The following is a 25,654-nucleotide window of genomic DNA, read 5'->3' as shown; positions in this document are numbered from 1 at the left end:
CATTGATTTTTGCCATTTGTACTACCTTGATGTATATGATGTGCTTGCCCTACCCTGTTGGATGAGATGAGATAAGAAGGCTTGAACACAAGTTCCCTTGTATACATATTATTCTTAGATACTATACTAATTAATCAATTAAATACTTCTGAAACTATATTCCCTATTTTGCTTGCATTTGTTATTTGTTATGTTCTATGTTATCTTCCCTCAAATGAGGCAAGTTATATTTTGGCCACATATATGTAATAGCTATTTAACTTGACCTATTTAACATATTATCTTCCTTCATTTTTTATGTTCTATGTTATCTGTTTAACATACTTTTGATCTATTTAACTCAACCTACTTAACCTATTTAATCCATTTAATGACTTGACTTATTTAATAAATGAATTATATGGATCAGATTGGCTTATCTATTTATTAAACAGATTGGGTTCAAGTATAAAATTTTGATCTATTTAATAATTAATAAATAGATCAAATTTAGAGTAATAAATGTTTGATCTAATATCTATCCGTCCCAATCTGTATCTGACTTGACATGGCCCAATTGCCATTTCTATTCTAAAGTTTCCTCTAAAATGAGTTTTTTCTAATGTTAGGAGTCTTATCAAGATTCATAAAAAAAAAAATGCATCACTCGTATTTCTTCAAGTATCAAAGAAAATGGATATATGTATGTATAAATTTTTATTAAAAAAATAAATATAATAAATGGATATGAGGATTTGAACTTGAAACCTGTTAATAATTTAATCATCAAATTAACCAACAAACTATAACTCTTATATGTTTTAAAATTGATGAAAAATATATTTACACCATCCAAATAGTTATATATGCACACCAAAATTATTTCCTTCTTGAGACTCCCGAGAATATAAAAAATTTCCTTAACTGCCGCTGAGAAATCAATCTTCGCGCATTGTTCTTGGTTTCATGGGAAAAAGGCCCAAAACCCCTCGTCTTCCCCATTTGGCCGCTCCAAGCCTCCCCACCTGATTAAGCCTCATAAAAAATAGAGAAAAATCCAGAAAAAATATCAAAAAAATAGATGAAACAGAGGACGGATAGAAAAAATCAAAAGTATGCCCTTTTCCCTCATAGATTGATCATTTTCCTTTGGTTTTTGCATCTTTTTCTTTTCATTTCGTTATCATTTTTTGGAGATCTATGGAGAAGGAGAGCATCCAAGGATATTAGAGGGGTTTTGAGGTTCCGATGATATGAGATTTTATGTGAGTTGCAGCGATGTGAGCTTGAGGTTTTGGAGAGCTAATCTGGGTAGAAGCATGATATTTTGTAGGGTTTGGGGATTTTCAATTGAAAGGATTTTTTTTTGGTTTCTTTATTTTCAATTTATGGAGTTCTATTCAAATGATAATATGAATATGATACTAAATCCTTCAAGGTATAATGTTTAGTATCTAATGGATACCCAACGCAGATCTCAGAACCAAACACGACGGACACTGTTATTACCCAAAGTTGAACCCAGGACCTCGTATGGAACAAAAGTTAGACTTGAAACCCCAATGGGCACGAGGGTGGGTTTAGTGAACCCCAGACATCACCCAACTAGACATGACAGTTATTATTTGTGTTACAAAATATTGTTCTTTTCCACCTAAGTATTCAATTACTCTGAAAGTTCTATTCATCCATACCTTCATTTCAGTAGAATTAGTTTTCTTTCTATTTGCTTACTCCTGTATGAACAAAAAATAAAATTTTGTAAAACAATATGCAACTATAAAAATCCTCATAAATTTTACCCCTTTCAAACTCAATTTTTCTAATTTTAAAATTGAGATGAGTATGATTTTAAATGCTTGTTAGGTTAGCTAGTTGGCACCTTTCGCTGGGGAGCTTGCCTTGGAGGAGGTCCAAGATCCAATACATCACTAGTGCTATAGTGTTTACAAAAAAGTATATTTAAAATGATTTCCTTTGAAAGAAAAAAGGTGATTGAAATCACCACCATCTCATGAATAAAATTAAAAGATATAAAGAGTAGAACAATGAAAGGAAGATGGCATGTCTCGGACATACAAAAATTAAGACACCCAATGCCCAAGGAGGCAGCCAAGTTCAAATGAGCTCTGAAACACATTATTGATTTTTGAAAAATTGCTCAACAAGTAAGTCTACAACATGGGACTTGGTACAATGTCAATGCCATTTATACATCAAATAATTTAGGTGAAAAAATCAATCATATGCCTAGTGGAAATTTCTAAGCATATCTTTCCTATGAGAACAACCTTCATTTAGGTCTCATATGCTTTGTACACTTACCTTTTATTACAAGAATGTGATAAATGTTATATTATAAAAATGCCCCTAAGGTATAATGGTTACATAAACCTTGATTACAAATCTTATTTGGAAGGTCCTTATGTTTTATTTGGTATAACACTACTAATTTTTAATTATGAGTTGATTTATTATTCTAAGGGAAGGTTTACAGCAAGGGATGGCCGGTGCAAAACAAATAAAGCTGAAGTATCACCAATAATATCATGACCCTCTACCTAAACCCTTAAGATAGTTGTCCTCTGTATTTATAATATGTTTGCAGGTATGATTGTATACAAGTGAAGCAAATGATGATTTGGCAGACTCTCCTTGTTCCCTTTTGTTTTTTTTTGAAGTAAACTTTTCTTGCTCCCTTAGCTTACAAGCAAAGCAAAACCAATGGAGGAAATTATTTGTAGACTTTCTTTCTTCCTTATAGCTTTCCCTCACCATCATAAATCACCTACAACACTTCTTCATGACACCTTTATTTTGAAAGGAGAAATATAAATAACAGATCAAGCTAGTGACAGAAAAGACTGGGTGCTAATTCGTTTAGCTAGTTTAAAATCGAGCATGGCAAGGATGGTTGTGTATTTTTGTCTAGATCTCGTTTCCCCCTTAGTTTGAACTCTTTGGCCTACTCAAACTTTTGATTTATACCTCTTCATTTCCTTCATGAATTGGCTTATGGATATTATCCATATGAATATGATACTGAATCCATGGTGTGAGACTTGCAGTAGGCTAATTTCCACCTTTCTGAACTCTCATATGGGGCCAGAATAATTTTTTTTTTAGACTTTTCGATTTAATTTATGGAGCTCTATTCTATTGATGATATGAATATGAACTACTGTATATAGGGCTTTAAATTATATATTTGTTGTTAAAATAAGCATCTTACGAACCTCAATTTTCTATGTTCAATTTTCTTTCTAATTCTTACGCTACCTGCTGATTATAGTTTTACCATAACAACTCATTTTATTATAGTTGATATTATTTTATTGTCTATTATAATGTGCAGGACATAATGTCAGATAAGAACTGGATGAAACTTAATGACAGAGCAAGTATGGAATATATAAATGGAGTCCATTCATTTCTTAACTTTGCTTTTGGTCAGCCAACTGTTAGTGATAGAATACAATGTCCTTGTACTAAGTGTAGAAATACAGTCTTTAAGGGCCGACATGAAGTGAGGGCTCACTTGATCTGAAATGGAATTATGAAAAGTTATAAACATTGGGTTTATCATGGTGAGATAATTGAGGAAAATTTAGAGGAATGCAATGCTAATAGTAGAGACAATTTAGATGAGGAAGAAAATACAGATTATGATGACTTAATTGGAATGGTTCATGATGCATGTGCTTTCATAAATACTGATGTTGAAAGAGATGATGTGAATGAAGGATATGAACTCCAAGAACCAAATCCAGAAGCAGCAACCTTTTACAGGTTGCTTAAAGATGCCGATAAAAATTTGTATCCTGGATGTGACAAGGTCTCCAAATTATCCTTTGCTGTGAAGTTACTCCATTTAAAATGTTCAAATAATTGGAGTGATACATCAATGGATAAGTTGCTGAAGGTTTTTAAGGAAGTTCTTCCAAATGGTGCCTTAGTTCCAAACTCATTTTATGAAGCTAAGAAGCTTATTCAAGATTTGGGACTTGAACATATAAAAATAGATGCATGCTTGAATGATTGTGTTATATATTGGGGAGAGCATGCCAATGCAATCGTATGCCCTGTATGTAACTTATCCCGCTGGAAGTATCAAGGCAGAACGTGCAATATCCCTCACAAGATTTTACATTATTTTCCTTTGAAACCAAGACTCCAGAGGTTGTATATGTCTAAAATCACTGCAAAGGACATGAGATGGCATGAGGAGAAAAGGATAAATGATGGCATATTAAGACATCCAGCTGACTCATTCGCTTGAAAATCCTTTGATGATAAGTACAAGTCCTTTTCTGCAGATCCTCAGAGTGTTAGGCTTGGTCTTGCAAGTGATGGCTTCCAACCATTTGGAAATATGTCTACCCCTCATAGTATATGGCCAGTTGTATTGATTCCATATAATTTACCTCCATGGCAGTGTATGAAAGATCCTTATTTTATGATGACACTTCTTATTCCAGGTCCTAAGTACTCCGAAAATGACATTGATGTGTATCTACAGCCTTTAATTGAAGAGTTGAAGGAGTTATGGGATGTAGGAGTAGAGACATATGTGCTTATACACGACAAAATTTTAACTTACATGCTGCTGTCCTTTGGACTATTAATAATTTTTTCGCATATGGTAATTTATCTGGATGGATGACTAAAGGAAAACTAGCTTGTCCTTGTTGCCACAAATACACTTGCTCTCTTTCAATACGAAGTAAGATTTGTTACATGGGGCATCGTCGGTTCTTACCCAAAAATCATTCATGGCGACGTAATAAAATATCTTTTGATAGAAAATGTGAATATAGAGATGCACCTAAGGTACTAACTGGTGATGATGTGTTGGATCAGCTGCGTAAGTTAAAAAAAGTTACTTTGGGGAAGGGTCAAAAGCGTAAGCGTGATGATTTTAACGATGTTTACAATTGGAGGAAGAAGAGTCTATTCTTTCAATTGCCTTATTGGAAGGATCTGAAATTGCACAATAATCTTGATGTGATGCATATTGCGAGAAACATTCTTCTAACATTTTAGGAACTGTGCTGGATATAAAAGGAAAGACAAAAGATACATTGAAGGGCCGTTTTGACCTTGTAGATATGAACATTAGGCACAATCTTCATTCTTATATTGAAAATGGTAAATTGAAGATGCCAGTTGCAACTTATACATTATCCCCACAAGAGAAGATAGCCTTTTGCAATTTCTTATCTAATCTAAGGGTCCCTGATGGATTCTCTTCTAACATATCAAGATGTGTGAATATAAATGAGAAGAAGATTTCTGGCTTAAAGTGCCATGACCATCATATCCTTTTGCAGCAAATACTTCCAGTTGCCATTCGGGGATTATTGCCTAAGTCTGTTTGTGAGCCATTGATTGAGCTAAATAACTTCTTTAGAAACTTATGCTCAAAGTTGTTAAAAGTTCAAGATTTAAAACAGTTGGAGGATGACATTGTTATGACTCTGTGTAAACTTGAAACAATATTCCCACCAGCTTTCTTTGATATTATGATTCATTTACCAATTCACTTGGCAAGCGAGGCTAAAATTGGTGGACCGATCCAATATAGATGGATGTATCCAGTTGAAAGGTAATCCTTAACTTTTTAAAACTTAAATATAATTTCTTTTTGTATTATTTTTGACTTAGTTAATATCTTTTGAATCTAGATATTTGCGAACATTAAAGTCTTATGTCCGAAACAAAGCTCGTCCAGAGGGGTCAATTGCAAGAGGTTATCTTGCAAATGAATGCCTTACATTCTGTTCTAGGTATTTGAATAGTGTTGAAACAAAATTTAATCGAGTCCCACGAAATGATGATGGAGCTACTTCATACCAAGGACTATCAATCTATGCAAAAGATGGCTGTGCAAAAGGAGTTTTTAAGTCTTATGAGCTTAATGCTCAGGAGTTTACACAAGCTCAAGCATATGTTCTTCGAAACTGTGAGGAAGTTTGGCCATATATTGAGTAAGAACAAAATCTTGTTATTATGAAAATCTTCAAAGAACTTTGTTTCTCCTTCAATCATCTTTATTATTGATTAATTATGTCATTCATAGGGAGCATAAAAAAGAATTGGAAGAGGCGAGCTCAAGAAATGTCCTGGCTAGACATCACAAGAAATTTCCAGATTGGTTTTATGAACGTGTAGGTATCATATAATATAGGTAAATACTTTAAGTTACTTTTATTTATGCTAATAATGGATTAATTTATTAATCTTAAATAGGTTTCAAAGCTTAAAGCTAAAGGCAAAGCAAGTGAAGATCTTCTAAGCTTGACTGTTGGATCGTTCAAAATAGTTCATAGATATGGAACTTACATTGTCAATAGATTCAGATTTCATGCAAGAGATCGTGCAATTGGGCGAAAAAGTCAGAATAGTGGAGTGCTTGTAAAAGGATATGATACATCTGCTGATAAAGAATACTATGGAGTGTTGGAAGACATTTTTGAATTGTTGTATGTAGGAAATAAAAAAGTAGTTCTTTTCAAATGTCACTGGTGGGATGTCGGCTGATTGGGACGAGGATATAGGGTTGACAACTATGGATATATAAGCATAAATATCCATGGATCTTTGAACACCAATGAGCCTTTTGTGTTGGCTTCTCAAGCTCAACAAGTATTCTATGTAGAAGATTTAGTTGATAGCAATTGGCTTGTTGTGGTAAAAACTTATCCACGTGATGCTTATGATGTGCCATCTGTAGATAATGATGCAGATGATGATGATGATGATGATAGTTTGATCGAAGATGATGTCTACCAACAAGAGGAACAAGAATAAAATTTTCAATATGGTCAAGTCATGAACAATGATGAGTTGATACGAGTGCTACATCGAGATGATGTTCAACCACAAAGTTTTTCACCCAACAATGACACAAATAGAGAGAATCTGACATTAGATGATTTTATTAATGATGATGAGATAGAAGAAGAAGCTAAAAGTGAAACAGATGATGATCAAAACAACCATGATGAATACATTTCTGATGAATATAGTCCTGATGATTAGCCTATTTGTAATTAGAATTTTATTTTTTGTCATGTTGGAAGAAGAAACATTATGTGATGACCAACAGGTATTTTAATTTAAATTATTTTATTGTGTTCATATTATTTTTGTATCTTCTGATGGCATATTCATATTTTTTGTGCATTTAGTAGATGTTGCTGATAATTAGTTGAACTTTTACTAAAAAGCTTACTTATTATTTTTATTAGGAAATGGTTAGATGTAGAGGAAGAGGTGCACGAATTGGTGGATGAGGACAACACCCTATTATTGATATAAGATTTCAAACAAATGAAATTACATCACCTCATCGAGAAAGGCTGCGGTGAAATCAATCACAAGAAGAGGCACAACTTTGGGACCAACAAAATCAGCAGACAAATGAACACCAAGACCAGATGCTTGAATTGCAGCAAAGTCAATCCCATGGACAGCAACTTCAAACTCAACCAAGAGTTTCTAGTCATTGTAGTAATGCTGGTGTTGGGTATAAAATACCCACAGCCGAAACCCCCAGCGGAATCGATGATGGAACAGAACGGCTCCGCACGGACTCCTACGGGAGCCGGGCTCTGCCTCGACATCAACAGCAGCTCGGCTCCGCCCGGACTCCTACGGGAGCCGGGCTCCGCCTTCGACATCAACAGCAGCTCGGCTCCGCTCGGACTCCTATGGGAGCCGGGCTCTGCCTTCGACATCAACAGCAGCTCGGCTTCGCCCAGACTCCTACGGAAGCCGGGCTCCGCCTTCGACATCAACAGCAGCTCGGCTCCGCCCGGACTCCTACGGGAGCCGGGCTCCGCCTTCGACATCAACAGCAGCTCGGCTCCGCCCGGACTCCTACGGGAGCCGGGCTCCGCCTTCGACATCAACAGCAGCTCGGCTCCACCCAGACTCCTACGGGAGCCGGGCTCTGCCTTCGACATCAACAGCAGCTCGGCTTCGCCCGGACTCCTACGGGAGCCGGGCTCCGCCTTCGACATCAACAGCAGCTCGGCTCCGTCCGGACTCCTACGGGAGCCGGGCTCCGCCTTCGACATCAACAGCAGCTCGACTCCGCCCGGACTCCTATGGGAGCCGGGCTCTACCTTCGACATCAACAGCAGCTCGGCTCCGCCCGGACTCCTACGGGAGCCGGGCTCCACCTTCGACATCAACAGCAGCTCGGCTCCACCCGGACTCCTACGGGAGCCGGGCTCCGCCTTCGACATCAATAGCAGCTCGGCTCCGCCCGAACTCCTATGGGAGCCGGGCTCCGCCTTCGACATCAACAGCAGCTCGGCTCCGCCCGGACTCCTACGGGAGTCGGGCTCCGCCTTCGACATCAACAGCAGCTCGACCCCGCCCAGACTCCTACGGGAGCCGGGCTCCACCTTCGACATCAACAGCAGCTCGGCTCCGCCCGGACTCCTACGGGAGCCGGGCTCCGCCTTCGACATCAACAGTAGCTCGGCTCTGCCCGGACTCCTACGGGAGCCGGGCTCCGCCTTCGACATCAACAGCAGCTCGGCTCCGCCCGGACTCCTATGGGAGCTGGGCTCCGCCTTCGACATCAACAGCAGCTTGGCTCCGCCCGAACTCCTACGGGAGCCGGGCTCCGCCTTCGACATCAACTGCAGCACAACTCCGCCTCTGACATCAACTGCAGCACAGCTCCACCCGGACTCCTACGGGAGCCGGGCTCCGCTCTCAATATCAGCTGCTGGTAAGCTCCGTCCGGACTCCTATGGGAGCCGAACTTCATCTCTAACTTTGATTACAGAGGGCTCCGCCCGGACTCCTATGGGAGCCGGATTTCGCTTTCAGTATCCACTGCAGGTAAGCTCCGTTCGGACTCCTACAGGAGCCGGACTCCACCCACGACCCCAACCGAAAGGAGGACCCCTCCCAGACTTCTACAGAGGCCGGACTCCGACCGCTGTCGAGCCTCGATCAACGAATCCGCACCCCCTGATAGATCACAATAACAACCATGATTCTGTTCCACTTCCTGTAGTAGATTTCGTGCAGCTCCATCACCCCCTGCGGCGAACCCATCACTCTCTGACAGGCTGTGTTAACGGCCACGATTCTGCTCTGCTCCCTACGGCAGGTGCTGCACGATTCCACTACTCGCTGACAGCTAGCGGCAACGGACGCCGCTCCACTACCTGCAACAGGCCCTACGTGGCGGGCTATGACAATAGCCACGGGTCTACCCCACTACCCTTCGCAATAAATTCTCCTGACCACGGGCGGCCCACTACCAGACGGTTACAGGTGTCACCATCAATCCGTTGCCCCCTCCGCCTATAAAAGGGGGACTCAGATACGTTATTCTCTAAGCTCATCTCTTATCTCAAAACTCTGCTAAATTCTCCGTTCGAGCACTCCATTCTTGTTGAGGCAGAGAACTGACTTGAGCGTCGGAGGGTCTTGCCGGAGCAACCCCACCTCCGGTTTAGACTTCCCTTGTAGGTCCCGGCGGCGACCGCGGCTTCCCCGACTCCAGCTTCTCCAGCGCAAGCAGATTTTTGCACCAACAGCTGGTATAATAATATTTTATTTATAGCTAAAACTTTTAATTTATTCTACTTAAACTTAGTTATACTAATTGTAATTTATTTTCTATAGCAACTGTTTCAAGTAAGAATGTGCGTGGGTGTTACAAATGTATTAAGGTTGATATGAGAACAAAGAATGGACCATTGAAAGTTAGCATCTCTCATGATATACTGAGAGCAGTAGGAGAAAATGCTAGAGATATTGTCAATTTTTATGGTTATGTTGTCAGGACACAAGCTCCATTAACTGCAAAAAATTGGCCAGATGTGGCAAATAGAGTAGGTGAGCGAATGTGGCTGCAAGTAAAGGTAAATTAAATATTTATGATTGATTTTAGTATCTTGTTTATTTCTATTTATATATATTAACATACAATTTTGCATTGTTTGTGTCTTCTAGGAGAAGTTTAAGATGGAAGATGATAGGAATGAATATCGTTTATGTGCTTTTATCTTGGCCACCATGCAATGACTTTATAGAGGTTGGAGAAATTACTTGCATGATTTATATAAAAAATTTAGAACTATGAGGAGAGGTTGGCTAATATTCCTGAAGATGTTACTCCAGAAGATTGGAAATATATGATGGCATACTTCAGCTCTGATGCTTTTCAGGTTTTTGCAAATTAAAGTTTAATTTATATTTAAAATATATATATCATCATTTTGGATTTATAGATGATGTTAGTTGCATGTATCAATTGTTTGTAGAAAGTAAGCAAGCGAAATGCAGTAAATAGGGCAAAGCTAGTTACTAAGCATACATGTGGCACCTGATCTTATGTTGAAGTTGAAGAATCAACTGTAAGTTTTTAGAATAAATTGAAGATTTAACATAGTTGTAGGAACTTCTAAATAAAATACTTATTTTTTTGTGATTCATTTTAGAGGGACCCAGAAACAGGTGAAAAAGCACCACCAAATCAAGTTTGGTTGATTCAGCACACTAAGAAAAATAAAGAAGGAGAATTAGTATGGTCTGACCCTAAATCCAAGGAGATCCATGTTAGTTAAAAAACTTGTTTTATTGTTCTTAAAATTCATTATGCATTATTTTGGCATCTAATCTTTGATAATCTATTACAGGAACAACTTGAGGAGGTTGTTCAACAAACACAAGAGAATGAATCCCAAATGACTTGCGATGACATATTACTGCAAGTACTTGACCAAAAGTCTGGTTATTTTTGTGGCAAAGGTGCTGGAAAGAAGGCACAATCTAAGAGAGTTAGGTATAATGAAAATGTGCAAGAAGAGGTACAAAGAGCTATCGAACAAGCTAAGAAATCGTTGGTGGATAGCATTAGAGAAGATGTTCGAGCTCAATTGCAAGATGAGGTTAGAGCTTTGATTCAAGCTCAAATAGAAGAACAAGTTAATGAAAAAGTTAATGCTATGATCCAAGCTCGCTTTGCTGCCTTTTTTGAAACTTTCTCCCAATCAAAAGCTTCATCTTCCTCAATGCATGAACCTTGACCAAGTAAGAATTTTTTACTTTTAAGAAAGTAGAAAAGTTAAATATGATATTTTTTTTTTCTTGTTTTCAATGATCTATAAGAGAGGAATATAAACAACAACCAATCAGCTATAGTATACTTAGGTACAGTGCTGCATTCTAAGAGTGTGAGATCCATAATTTTTTATAATTCTAGGAAGGACAACTTTGAATTGAGATTCTTAATATATAGTCAATTCTTTTTTTTTTAAATTTTTTATTTTAGAAATTTAATTGCTAACATGCTTGAGCTCATTTCTTGTGTAATCCATTGAAAACATGGATTGAAAACCTTTCTTGTTGTCTCAACTTTTCAATATGAGGTATAAATTTGCAAATTATATGCAAAAAAAGGTTGCTTTATTTTTTTTTTTAAATTTTTAGTGGATAATCTGTTGCTTATCGAGAGGTTGCTAGACTTTAATTACTCAAAACTTTATTCTAGCCAATCATTTACTAATCCAAACCTTGTTTATATGCAGGAATAATATGGACAGCTACTTCTGTTGGCATTATGGGAGTACATCAACTAGCTTCAATTTGAAAATATGGATGTCATAGGCTATTAGTTTTGATCAGTTAAGTAGAATGTAGGGTGCTTATGAACTATAGGTACTAGTTAGTATTTTTTTTAAATTAATTTTGGATGTTCTGTCGAATTCCAAACAGTGAAATTGAAAATTCCTTGGATGTCTTGGATCATGTACTGTTGGTTTTGATCAATTAAATAGCATATGGAGTGCTTATGAACTACTGGTACTATCTTGTGATTTTTATTTTGGATATCTACTGAAATGCAAACATTGAGAAAGATGTATTTGGATTCTTAGTTTGCTTGTGAATGAGATGAATTTCTGTAGTCATAAATTGTCATAAAAGAATGGTACACTAAATTTTAGTGACAATAACAAGTTGTCACATATGAGATTTTCCATGACAACAAAAGTTCTTATCACTTTAAGCTATTTTAGTGACAAGAAACTTTATCACTAAATAGAGTCATTATTATCCCAAAACCAATTTATGTTATTTCATTGTGACAAGAATGATTTGTTTTTGTGACAAGTTAAGTTGCCACAAATTTTATTTTCAGTGACAAGTGAAACTCTTGTCTCTGTAAGATTTTTTTGCAATAAGAGAACTCGTCTCTAAATAGATTTACTATTATCACCAGACCCTTCAAGGCATGCCCATTTCATTGTATTGGTGACAGTAAAAAGTACATTAAGTGACAAGCTCTATTGTCACAGAAAATAAATGATTCAATGACAAGAAATTTAAGTTGTCATAAATGGTTTTAGCAATGAAGCAATTGCGACCGGCTAGTGACAATAGTTTGTTGTCAGAGAAATTCATCAGTGACAATATTCCATGTTACAGTGACAACATTGCTTGTCACAAAAAACTAAATTTCTTGTAGTGTCCTATATGATTCGTAAGATTGAGTTCAGAAAATCTCTAGCCAGAGTAAGTGTGAATACTAAAAAAGAGTTTTCACAGAATTCACAGATGAACTCAAGTCGAGCCAATCTAGCATATGACCGACGATGAGATTTGACGAGTTCTCTATGTCCTCCATCAAGTTAGGACTCATAATAGAGGGATTGTATCATATGATAACTACACTTAGAGGTTTATTTTTCTATTCCACTGGGTTGCCACTACATATTATTAGACGTCACTAGTAGATCATGAGAACTAACTAAAATTATTTTTGGATCAACAATCTTTGTTGAGGTGAGTTATCATTTCAGTCCATCAAAAAGAGTTTCGATGATACTGTGATGGAGATCACAGTATGTCTTACTACCAAATAGAATAGAACTTGAGAGGTCACATACAAAAAAAGTATGACTTGATCAATGACTTGGATCATATTCAAATTATCAATCAGATTGATAGTTTGAATTTTAAAAATTGTTAATTTGTAACCGTTACTGTTGGTGCAAAAATCCACCGATGTCGGAGAAGCTGGAGTCGAGGGAGTCACGGTCGCCGCCGGCACCTACAAAGAAAGTCTAAACCAGAGTTGGGGGTGCTCCGGCAAGACCCTCCGACGCTCAAGTCAGTTCTCTGCCTCAACAAGAATGGAGTGCTTGAACGAAAATTTTAGTAGAGTTTTGAGATAGAAATTAGAGCTTAGAGAATAACGTATCTGGGGTCTCCTTTTTATAGGCAGAGGGTGCAACAGACTGATAGCGACGTTTGTAACCACCTGGTAGTGGGCCGTTCAAGGCCATAAGGAGTTTGTTGCAGAGAGTAGTGGCGTCAGGGGCTGTTCAGAGCGACGTGGAGCTTGTCGCAGGGAGTGAAGTAGTGTCTGTTGTCGTGACTTACCAGAGAGTGGTGGAGCCACACGAAATCTGTTGCAGGAAGTGGAGTAGAGTCGTGGCCATTACTGCAGCCTGCCAGGGAGTCTAGGCCTGTCGGTCGAAGCTCGGTTGAGGTGTCTGGCAGAGAGAGGTAGCAATCCATCTGAGAGGAGCTCGGATGTTGCTGGCGAGCCTTCTACCATTGGGTGCCTTGGGCGCTAGTACTGCAGGCAAGGGTCATTTGCTGTAGGAGCTCGGTCAGAGGCTTTCCGTAGACAAAGTTTGGTTTTACACAGAATTCGATGGAAGGTCGACCGGCAGTGGATGTCGGATGGAGCTGGAGAGGTTCATCCACTGGAGGGGTCCGGCTGCTGGAGTCCGTGTGTCGTAAGAGTTCGTCTGAAATCTATCCGCTACAAAAGTTCGGTCGGAGTCTGGTCTCCATAGAAGTCCGGATGGAGATCATTTGTCGAGAAAGCTCGATCGAAGCAGTAGAAATCTGATGTGGACCGCTCATAGTAGAAATTCGGAGTAGACCGCTTGTGGTGGGGGCCCAGAGTCCGGCCCTTGTCAGAATTTGGATGAGGCCTACCTACGATAGGAGCTTGGGGCTGAAGTTCGGCTCCCGTAGGAGCTCGGATGAAGTCTACTTGTAGTCGGAGTTCGGAGAAGAAGTTTGACTCCCGTAGGAGCTCGGACGAAGTCTACCTGCAGTCGAAGTTTGGGGAAGAAGTTCGGCTCCCTTAGGAGCTCGGACGAAGTGTAGAAGGTGGTCAGCCACCGTAGAAACTTGGATGGAGTCCGTCCGTCGTGGAGAATTCAGTCAACATTGGTGGGGGTTTATCCGTCGGTAGGACTTGGGAACGTTGTGGAGGCTCGGCCACCGGAGAGGTTCGGAAAGATGTCGCCGAAGGTCGGACGTCGGTAGGATCCCGGGAGGGTCACTCCTGACACAAACTTCAACTGGGGGGTATTTTATACCCAACACCAGTCCCCCTACTTTCGAGTTTGAATTTCGAATGAAGGAAGTATAGAGAAGTTGTTACAGCTGAAGTTGCCCTCTTGAATTCTGCGCACGACCGCCCTCGAAAATCCTGACATTTAATGTGCGCGTGCCGGAGTCTTTTTCTAATTGGGGCAATCCGAAGAGTCCTTTCGAAATTTTTGCTGGAGCGTAGTCCCAAGTGCCACACCATAATGGTCCCCCCAGCAGTCAGCCCTACACCACGGTGAGTGGGACACATGGCGGGCATTGGTTGGCCTAGGGATATCCACCGCCATGACTGTGCTAGGCCCCGTCGCTTATTTAAACCCCCTCCTTCCCTCTAGGGACTTCATTTCGCCTGAGAGTCCAGACGACGCCTTTCTTCTACCTGAGAGTTCAGCCACCCATTGGTGCCTTTTTCGACCCTAAGCATTCTTCACGCCAATCTTCGCCATCTCCATCGGCTCCCCACCTGCGTCGGGCCAATCTGGGTTGGTCCCGAAACCTCTCTTGCCATCGTGGTTGTTCCTTCATCATTTTGCTTTGTTTGTTCAGCTTCCGAGGGTTTATTCACAATCTCTCCTGATCTTTTAGGATTTCCTTCTCTTCTCTCTTTTTCTCTTTTTTTTTTTTTTTTGCTGCAGGCACGGATGTAGGAGTTGCTCGGGCGGCCCTCACCGTCGACGTCCCTTACAATGTCAAGCCTTCAGTCCTTCGAGCTCTTTCGAGGAGTTCTCCCACTGGGGCTTCTGCCCCGGAGGTCAATCTCAAGAGGATGCTACGGATCGAGAGGAGTAGGAGGGGGCAACAGTGGCCTGCAAGTTCAGCGGTTGTCGAACTGCCACTAAAGGCTCCCACAGCTTCGAAGGGGACTCGATGGAGAATTCCTTCAACAACAAGGATTTAATAACAAAACTAGCTAGGGAGTGCATCCTACCCGAGAATTTTGAAGTAGTTGAATGGGGCGACACCGGTCAAGGGGGGAGAGTTGTCGTCATAAGCTGCGGCGGGTTTCTTGACGTCGTCGGGGTCGAAGGACTAGAGGCGGTCGGTGCTGACGGTGGAACAGTAGAACTTATTGCGGGGGCAGTGGAAGTAGCGCATGCCGACCTCATCGAAGTACCTAGGATGGTGGTTGTCGGGGAGCACACAGTGGTGGTGCATGCCTCCGACGTTATCGCGGCCTCCGAGGTACTTTCGGTTCTTCCTGATGCAAGTCGTCGTTGCTACTGCCGCCGCCCCTTGAGTTCTATCCCCCCCTTTTCCCCCTAGGGTTAGGGTTTCGGCAATGAAGCTGAACGAGGTAGGGGGCGAGAGCCGATGAGTTCATCACACGTACTGAAAAATACTGCTGAGAAGGATGGAACTGGAAGGAGAAGTCGAAAGCTTGAAGCGGTCTCTAATGTATTCTTTTCAAGTCTTGTAGTAACATTTTTCTTTCCTCGGTCCTCAGGGTTTTGTAATGTATACCTTGTTAATTGAGAATGAAAAGGAGATTTTTGTTACCTTGTCCGTACTTTGCATCAAATTGTCGCCCGTCGAACTTCTTTTATTCGCTATTGTTACTATTATATCCCCCTTTTTTCTTCTTTTTTTTTCTTTATCTCGTTCGATGCCGATGTTGTCTCTTTTACTCACGTGTTGAGTTGTCATTTGCCAAGTTTCTCTCGGCTTTTGCCTTGCTTGATATCGATGTCGTTCGAAGGTATCCGATTACCGTCGCATTGACCCATCCTTTTGTTTATGGCTGTAGATTTGTCCGGGGCCACTCGAGTTTGACGCCTCCTTCCAGAGTTCGAGTTCGAAGGTCTGAACTTTTCGTTGCCCTGAGGAAGCCGTCTTATCCTTGGCCTGCGTTGAGAGCTCTCTTGGAGATCGAAGATTTTGATAAGAACCCCAATCCTTGCTGAGACGAGGTTCCCTATATCTTTGATGTAATTTATTTTTTATTTGTCGCTGATGCAGTTCGTCGCTTTCCTTTTTAACCTCCCCCCTTTTTCTTTTGCTTTTCTCGAGTGAGGGTTTTCCCTCTGCTCTTATTGGGGTCATGGGAGCACTGAGGGGCCGTCGAGAAGGTTCTCTTTTTCTTATCTGGTCTTGAATGACCAGACTTCAGTTGGTGTCAAGATGAGGTTCTTCCCCTATTTCTGATGTAATCGGTTTCAGCTTAGGTTAGGACGAGGTTCTCCTTCTATTTCTAACAGGACTGCGGGGGCACATACGGGCATTACAGGACCTCTCCCCCCATCTGATCTAAGGGTAACCGGACCTTCGCCTTTGCTCATGTTAGGGCGAGGTTCTCCTCCTGTCCCTAACATGGCTGTGGAGGCACATATGGGCATTGCAGGGCCTCTCCCCCTATCCGGTCTAAGGGTAATCGGGCCTTCGACTTTGCTCATGTTAGGGCGAGGTTCTCCTCCTGTCCCTAACAGGGCTGTGGGGGCACATATGGGCATTGCAGGGCCTCTCCCCCCATCCGATCTAAGGGTAATCGGGCCTTCGACTTTGCTCATGTTAGGGCGAGGTTCTCCTCCTGTCTCTAACAGGGCTGTGGGGGCACATATGGACGTTGCAGAGCCTCTCCCCCCATCTAGTCTAAGGATAATCGGGCCTTCGACTTTGCTCATGTTAGGGCGAGGTTCTCCTCCTGTCCCTAACAGGGCTGTGGGGGCACATATGGGCGTTGCAGGACCTCTCCTCCCATTCGATCTAAGGGTAATCGGGCCTTCGACTTTGCTCATGTTAGGGCGAGGTTCTTCTCCTGTCCCTAATAGGGCTGTGGGGGCACATATGGGCGTTGCAGGGCCTCTCCCCCCATCCGATCTAAGGGTAACCGGGCCTTCGATTTTGCTCATGTTAGGACGAGGTTCTCCTCCTGTCCCTAACAGGGCTGTGGGGGCACATAGGGGCGTTGCAGGGCCTCTCCCCCCATCCGGTCTAAGGAGGACCGGGCCTTCGATTGTGCCGAGACGAGGTTCTCCTCCTGTTCCCGACATGGTTTGTTTCGATTGTCCTGTCGATATAGGCTCGTGCCAAGAGAGAAGACATGTGGATATAAAACTTTTATTTAAAATAAAGTTATCGATAATACATTCGTAAATTCTCCGAGCTCCATGGTCGCGGGAGGTCTGCTCCTTTGAGCTCCTTGAGGTAGTAAGTTCTGGGCCGGACTACCTCCTTGACTTTGTACGGGCCTTCCCAATTCGGGGCAAGCTTCCCTCGATCCTGAGGTTGTGAGACAGCGGCTCGTCGAAGCACTAGGTCTCCTGCTCTAAAGACTTTATTTTTGACCCGGGAGTTGTAATAGCAGGCGACTTTCTGTTTGTAGGCGGCCATCCAAACTTGAGCTACCTCCCGCTTTTCTTCTAACAAGTCGAGGTTGGCTTTGAGACCCTGCGAATTGTGATGCTAATTGAATGCCATGACTCGTGCTGATAGGAGTTTGAGCTCAATTGGGATAACAGCCTCCGTTCCGAAGGCTAGAGCGAAGGGGGTCTCCCCCGTGGGCAATCTTTGGGTAGTTTGGTACACCCACAACACATGATAAAGTTCATCTGCACAAGTTCTCTTCGCTCTTTCGAGCCTTGTCTTGATTCTTGTAGCAGAGTTCTGTTGGTCACTTCGGCTTCGCCATTGGCCTGAGGATGGGCTACCGATGTGAAGTTGCGAGAGATGTTTAGGTCTTCACAAAATTCGACGAACCTCACTCCCGTAAATTGCCGTCCATTATCAGAGATTAGGGTTCTCGGCAGGACGAACCTGCAAATGATTGACTTCCAGACGAAGTCTTGCACTTTAGCTTCTGTGATTTTTGCTAGTGGTTCGGCTTCAACCCACTTGGTGAAATAATCAATTGCTACCAGGAGGAACTTCCACTGCCCCGACGTCACGGGAAAGGGTCCAAGGATATCCATTCCCCATTGCGCAAACGGCCATGGGGCGCTCAAGGGTGTAAGCTCGGAGGCGGGCTGTCTCTGGATGTTGGCATATCTCTGACATCGATCACACTTTTTGATATATTCAATGGAGTCACGATACATTGTCGGCCAGTAATACCCTTGGTGGATCAACTTGTGGGATAAGGATCTAGCCCCCAGATGGCTTCTGCAAATTCTTTCGTGCACCTCTCATAAGGCGTAGTCAGCTTCCGAAGGTCGGAGACATTTTAAAAGGGGCAAAGAGTATGACCTCTTGTACAACTTGTCCTCATAAAGGATGTATCGGGAGGCTTGATTTCTGAGCTTTCGAGCTTCTTTTGCATCATGAGGGAGAACCCCGTCTCTGAGATATGCCACCAGTGGGTCGATCCAACTGGGTTCATGGCCAATTTTCATCACGGGCCGCGATTCTTTCATACTTGAGCACTTAAGAACTTCAAAGAGAACTTCCTTGGGCAATTCAGCTAGAGCCAGCGTAGCCAACTTGGAGAGGAGATCGGCCCTGATATTTTTTGTTCTTGGAATCTGCTTGATGTTGAAGCTACTAAAGGCGGGGACGAGCTCTTTTACCTTTTCAAGATATTTAGCCATGCTGTCGTCCTGTGCTTCATAGTTTCCACTGACTTGTCCCACTACCAATTGGGAGTCGCTATAAACTTGGAGCCGATCTACTCCTAATTCTTTGGCGATCCTCAATCCTGCGATCAGAGCTTCATATTCCGCTCCATTGTTCGTTGCGGGAAACTCGAAGCGCAGTGCATACTCCGCAACGATCCCCTCCAGACTGATCAAGATCAGGCCCGCGCCTACGCCCGACATGTTGGAGGATCCGTCCACATAGAGGGCCCAAAAGCAATCAAGGGGGTCTACTTCTGAAGGAACCAGATCTAGGGTTTCAGGGTTAGATTTTGAAAAAGAGGGTTAGATCTTGAAACTTTTTCAAGATCATACAGCGAAAGACTAAAATAAATCAAAATTTATTTTCTAAGATTAGAAAATCTCTAGATCTAAGATCCTATTACATGATTATTACATGGTATTAAATCAAAAATTAAAATATATAAATATAGCATGAACTACATGTTGATCATATCAACATGTTTCTATACTACATCTAATGTATGTATTAAACAATAGATCAGATCTATTACCTTGCAAGTTAGACGTTCTAACCTTGCTGATCTGGGCTTGAGGATGATGTTGCAAGCCGCACATGCGTCCGGCCTCTAGGAGTCATCCACACGAGCCCACGAATCTCGATCAGAAGTCCTGCTTCAGGAAATCAGCACAGTATGCTAGTACTGCGCTGATCCTTCTTTGATGGTTGATCAGGTGCCTCCTTCTTCTTGATTTGGACTCTTCCAAAGATGAAAAGTAGAAGGAGGAGATTCAGATCTGAGACACTCTCAGGAAACTCAAGATGGAGGGAGGAAAGATATGAAAATAAAAACCCTAGAAGAAGACCCTCTTCTTCTTCACATTTTTCTCTCTAGATATCCAAACTTGCATCTTTTATATCTCCACGACCCAAAGGTATTTCTCTCTAATTTTTGGATGGCACAAAGGTCTCTCAAATCTCTAATTTCTCCTAAAATTTCATGAAGAAACTCATCTTATATAGAGAGATATGATAGAGTCCTTGTCTAGGTCAAACACCTAGTCAAGGCTTATCCAAACATGGCAAGTTAAGGGACGCCCAACTCTTGAGCACCTCCTTCATATTTTTATATATGGATCAATAAAAAAGGGTGCACAATGTATACCCTAAAATCCATGAAAATTCCAAAAAAAATTTGGATAAATTCGGTGCAAAATTGAAAGAGTTTTGGATTTCTAAAACTCTATCTCAAAGAATTCGAAATCCAAACTTATTCCTTTTAGATTTGATCCAAACCACCTTCCATGTAAGAAAGAAGAGAGGAGACCTTTTGTGAATGTGGGAGAAATTTGGGAGAGGGCTTTTGTCGCACAAAATAAGTGGAGATTGGCGTTGAATAAGAGAGAGGGCGTGGAGAAGGCTTATGTGGCGCAAGGTGGAATCCTAGTCTTACTAGGATTCTGTCTTATGACTTGTTTTAATTTGGTTTCCCAAACCAAATCAAATCAAAATTAGATCAACCCAATTAAAATAAGTCTTAACCCAATTAAGAACCTAATTTAATCAGATTAAATTAGATTTAAATCTGATTTAATTTTTTAATCAAATTAGAAATTAGATTGACCCAAGTCCTAGTTGAACTAGGACTAGTTTTTCCTTGCACTTGGCTTATCCAATAAACCAATTGGACTTGATCCAATCAAGCCCAAAATAAATCTAATTAAATCATATTTAATTAGACTTAATTTCAGCCCATTGGCTTAATCAAATTAAGCTAATTAGCAATCGAATTGCTAATCGATCCTCCTGCAACACTTGCACTGGGTTAAATGTCAATCGTATTGATCATTTAACCCTAGAACGATTCTTAATCGTTGATCAACCATCTGATCGGATCATAAACTCTAATGTGTGTGACCTCATAGGTCCGAACCTAAGCCGGTAGCATAGAAATAAATTTCTATACCAATCGAAGTGACCATCTAGCAATGGTACCCGACGACCGGATAGGTCGAATGTGTAGAACAACATCCTTAGAACCCATGTGGATATAGTTTTCATATAATTCATCCCCTTGACCAAAATGATCATAGGACACCCCAGAGCTCAACTGTCAACTCTGATCAGGTTGTCCACATTGTATTTCAAAATATCAAATCCATCTGATGGATTACCCTGGCCAAGGTTTTGCTAAATTGAAATACAGCGACTCATTCTTCTCCAACTCTTGGAGTGGTCAATCCCATCTCGATCACACTCTGACTTCACAAGTACTTTACTATGCCCAGAAGCCTTCCGTCCCTGAATTAGAAATTCAGTTAGTCCAGTACCAAAGCACAGTGAGTTGCTTGCAAGTCACTGAGGCGATCTCAGGTCTAAGGGACACTTATACCTATATCCCATCAGAGATATTCTCGACAGTAGAATACTCTGGAGTTGGTCACGTTCCATGATGATGTACCCTTACATCTCACCTGTATGCCATACCAGTGTCTCCACACTCCTTGGTTAAGAGGACAACCAACCCATATGGCCTACAGCGACCTATGCTCGATAGAAGCTGTCGTCCTTATTAACAGCCTATCATTTGGTCGTGGATAGTTTTAAGGACTAATCGATAAATCCTCTCTTTATCGAACCTAAATAGTCCTAAGGACTTCATCATAACAACGGAGTTCATTAGAAGATGAAAGCTTATGATGAAGATGCCAAATATATTTTATTTATTAACAAATCAATTACAATACTTGGTTGCTCAACCGTCAATAGCTTGACGATTGGCTTTTTTGGGACACATTTCCCAACAACTCCCACTTGTCCTAAAGCCACTCGGCACAGTATCTAATACCCATCTTCGATTTGTGGTTGTCGAACTCCTTTATTGCCAGGACTTTAGTGAAGGGGTCGGCTAGGTTCTTCTTTTCATCGATCTTCTGAAGGTCGACGTCACCTCGATCCAAGATCTCTCGGATCAGGTGGAAGCGGTGCAAGATGTGCTTCGTCCACTGATGTGCTTTGGGTTCTTTCACCTAAGCTATGGTACCAGTACTGTCACAGTAGAGCAGGACTAGACCATCAAGGGAGGGTGCTACTCCGAGCTCAGTGATGGATTTCCTTAGCCATACAGCTTCTTTCGCGGCATCCGATGCTGTGATGTACTCCGATTCACAAACAGAGTCTGCCACAGTATGCTGCTTGGAACTCTTCCAGCAGATGGCTCCACCATTCAGAGTAAAGATATAACCCGACACACTCCTGCTGTCATCATGGTCAGATTGGAAGCTGGAGTCTGTGAACCCCACAAGTTTCAGATCTGACTCGCCATAAACCAACCATTGGTCCTTAGTATTTCTCAAATACTTAAGGATGGCTTTAACCACTTTTCAGTGATTTTCTCTAGGATCAGATTGGTATCTACTCACTACTCCTAGTGAGTATGCCACATCTGATCTTGTACATGTCATGGCGTACATGATAGATCCCACGACTGAAGCATATGGGACTCTACTCATATGCTCTCTCTCTTTAGGAGTTGTCGGACAATCCTTCTTAGAGAGAGAAATTCCATGGCCTATCGGTAGATAGCCCTTCTTGAAATTCTCCATGCTGAACCTCTTCAGCACAGTGTCTATGTACATGGACTGGGATAACCCAAGCATCCTTTTAGATCTATCCCTATAGATCTTCATCCCTAGGATGTAGGATGCTTCACCCAAGTCCTTCATGGAGAACTGTGATGACAACCAAACTTTTATTCCCTGTAGTGCGGGGATGTCATTCCCGATTAAGAGAATGTCATCCACATACAAGACAAGGAATACCACAACTGGACCATTTGCCCATTTATAGATGCAGGGCTCTTCTCCATTCTTAATGAAGCCATACATTTTGATCACCTTATCAAAACGCATGTTCCAACTCCGAGAAGCTTGCTTCAGTCCATAAATGGATCTCTGAAGCTTGCACACCTTGGACTCATCTGTGGATGTAAACCCTTCAGGTTGTATCATATACACCTCTTCAGTCAGCTCTCTATTCAGGAAAGCTGTCTTTACATCCATCTACCAGATCTCATAATCTAGATGGGCAGCTATTGCAAGCATTATCCGAATAGATTTGAGCATTGCCATAGGGGAAAACATCTCGTCATAGTCAATACCATAACGTTGACGATACCCCTTGGTAACCAGATGGGCTTTATAGGTCTCCACCTTTCCGTCTGCGCCCCTCTTCCTTTTGAAGACCCATTTACACCCAATGGGTTTAACCCCTTCAGGTGGGTCAACCAATGTCCATACATCATTGACCTTCATGGACTCCATTTCGGATTTCATGGCTTCAAGCCATTTCTCGAAATCAGGTCTCTGCATAGCATCCATATAGGTGATCGGATCCTCATTATTCTCATCAAGTTCGATGGGATCACCGTCCCGGATCAAAAAACCATAGTATCTGTCCGACTGACGCGGTACTCTATCGGATCGCCTTAATAGTGCAGGTATATTGGGCTCCGGATGTAATCTAATTATATCCGACTCAGGTTCAGCTATTGGTGTCGGTCCTTCTACCTATTGAACTTCATCAAGTTCAACCTTAGAGGCAACGGTTCCTTCACCAAGGAACACCTTTTCTAAAAAGATTGCCTTAAGGCTGACGAACACATTTTGTTCATCAGCATGGTAGAAAAAATATCCTTTTGTCTCTTTGGGATACCCTATGAATGAGCATTTGTCAGACCTAGGTCCAAGTTTGTCTGTGACTAATCGTTTGACATAGGCCGGGCACCCCCAGACCCTAAGGTGTGAAAGTACCGGCTTACGCCCTGTCCATATCTCATATGGAGTCTTAATTACAGACTTACTTGGAATCCTATTTAACAGATAACAGGCCGATTCGAGTGTATATCCCCAGAAGGATATCAGCAAGCTAGCAAAAACCCATCATGGATTGGATCATGTCTAACAAAGTCCGATTCCTCCTTTCAAACACACCATTATGTTGTGGTGTTCCTGGAGGAGTCCATTGGGAGAGAATCCCATTCTCTCCTAGATATGTGAGAAACTCACTAGAAAGGTATTCTCCTCCTCGATCAGATCGAAGAGTTTTAATACTCTTCCCAGTTTATTTTTCTACTTCACTTCAGAATCGTTTGAACATTTCAAATGAATCCGACTTATGTTTCATCAGATAGACATATCCATATCGGGATAGGTCATTCGTGAAAGTTATGAAGTAGAAATATCCACCTCTAGCACTGGTGCTCATGGGCCCACATACATCAGTATGTACTAGGCTCAAGAGCTCAGTAGCTCTCTCACCTTTTCCAGTAAAAGGTGACTTGGTCATTTTACCAAGAAGACAGGACTCACAGGTTGGAAGTGATTCACAATCACTAACTTTGAGGATTCCCTCTTGAGTCAACCTGTTTATTCTATTCTTATTTTTATTCTGTTCTTGTTTATATGACCTAACCTACAGTGCCATAAGTAGATATCTGACACACTATCTAATCTAGGGTGCTTGCCAGTAGAATAGACTCTTATCAGGCTTGACCTTTTTGGTCTGGCTCTGCACTGATGTCCTAGCCTGAACTTGCACCTTCTTTACTTTCTTCTTCTTGTTCTTCTTCCCTTTCTTAAAAGGTCGAGAACCAGAAGACGAACCTCCCACTAAATTCACCGACTCTTTGTGAAGTTGGTGATCCTTCTCAAAGTTCTGAAGCAACCCCAGTAACCCGTGGTAGTTCTCTTCAGGCTTTGTCATTCTTTAATGAGTGAGGAATGGGAGATAAGACTTGGGCAGCGAGTTCAGTATTGCATCTTTCCCAAGCTGCTCATGCAAGGAAAAGTCGAGCTTGCTCAATCATTCCATCAGCTCGATCATGTACAATACATAATCAGTGACAGAGGCACCATCCCGCATTTTGGCGTTGAAGATGGTACAACTAGTCTTGTGCCTCTCCACATCATCGGGTGTGCCAAAGGCATCCTCCAACACTTGAAGCTTGTCCTTTGGCTGAGCCGTCTTGAATCTGCGACTGAACTCGTCGCTCATGATAGCCAGCATGATACAGTGCACCGTCGTCCGATCACTGAGCCACTTCTGGTAAGTGTCTCTGATTGTTCCACGTGCATTGACAGCTGGCTCCTCAGGTGCAGGATCTATTATCACATATAGGATCCGTTCATGCTCTAGGACTATCTTCAACTTTCGGTACCAGCTACCGAAGTTGGGTCCCACCAACTTATCATTGTCCAACAATGATCGGAGCGATAGGGAAGTGGCCATATTTGCACAAAGGAGAACCATAACCTAATTAGAATTGATTCATTAAACCTAAAGATTTGGACTTTAATCAAAAGGTTTCTCCTACTATTTTATTCGAATTGGTAGCCTCTACCTCCAATTCGAGGAATTACCCTAATTCTTTAGCGGGTACTAGAATCCACTTAGACTGCACACAAGCCCAACTTTGGTTGGTCAACCCATGTACATCTAAGGGTAGGTTCATAACCAATTATTTCTCTAAATAATTTTTAGTAATTTTAATTTTGCCCCAGAAACCTAATCAGTAGGCTTTGGCCTCCACTGTAAGGATCCGGTTAGGTCCAACCATTAACATGATCATACTTGGTGTATCTAACCAACGAATGATTAAGCCCAACTTTGGTTGGCTCACCTAACCACCATTAGAGAGATACTTCCAAGTCATCATATGATGAGTGATAATTCCATTAGTCAACAAGCACCAGGCCTTTGGGTC

At 41.7% G+C, this 25,654-nt stretch overlaps 1 protein-coding gene across 1 annotated transcript; it reads left to right on the top strand.

Moving 5' to 3' along the window:
• The first annotated feature begins 3,535 nt into the window (after window positions 1-3,535).
• Window positions 3,536-6,789, top strand: LOC140855905 (uncharacterized). Its single transcript, XM_073253184.1, has 9 exons — window positions 3,536-4,067; window positions 4,296-4,367; window positions 4,458-4,531; window positions 4,840-4,927; window positions 5,023-5,584; window positions 5,664-5,966; window positions 6,059-6,146; window positions 6,229-6,461; window positions 6,537-6,789. Exons 1-9 carry the CDS (start codon window positions 3,536-3,538, stop codon window positions 6,787-6,789), a joined length of 2,205 nt encoding a protein of 734 aa, XP_073109285.1.
• The last annotated feature ends 18,865 nt before the right edge of the window (window positions 6,790-25,654 follow it).

The sequence above is a fragment of the Elaeis guineensis genome, chromosome 1 (assembly GCF_000442705.2).
Source record: "Elaeis guineensis isolate ETL-2024a chromosome 1, EG11, whole genome shotgun sequence".
Classification (NCBI taxonomy): Eukaryota; Viridiplantae; Streptophyta; class Magnoliopsida; order Arecales; family Arecaceae; genus Elaeis; species Elaeis guineensis.
The sequence above is the reverse complement of the archived record's forward strand: the minus strand, read 5'-3'. Positions and strand labels throughout refer to the sequence as shown.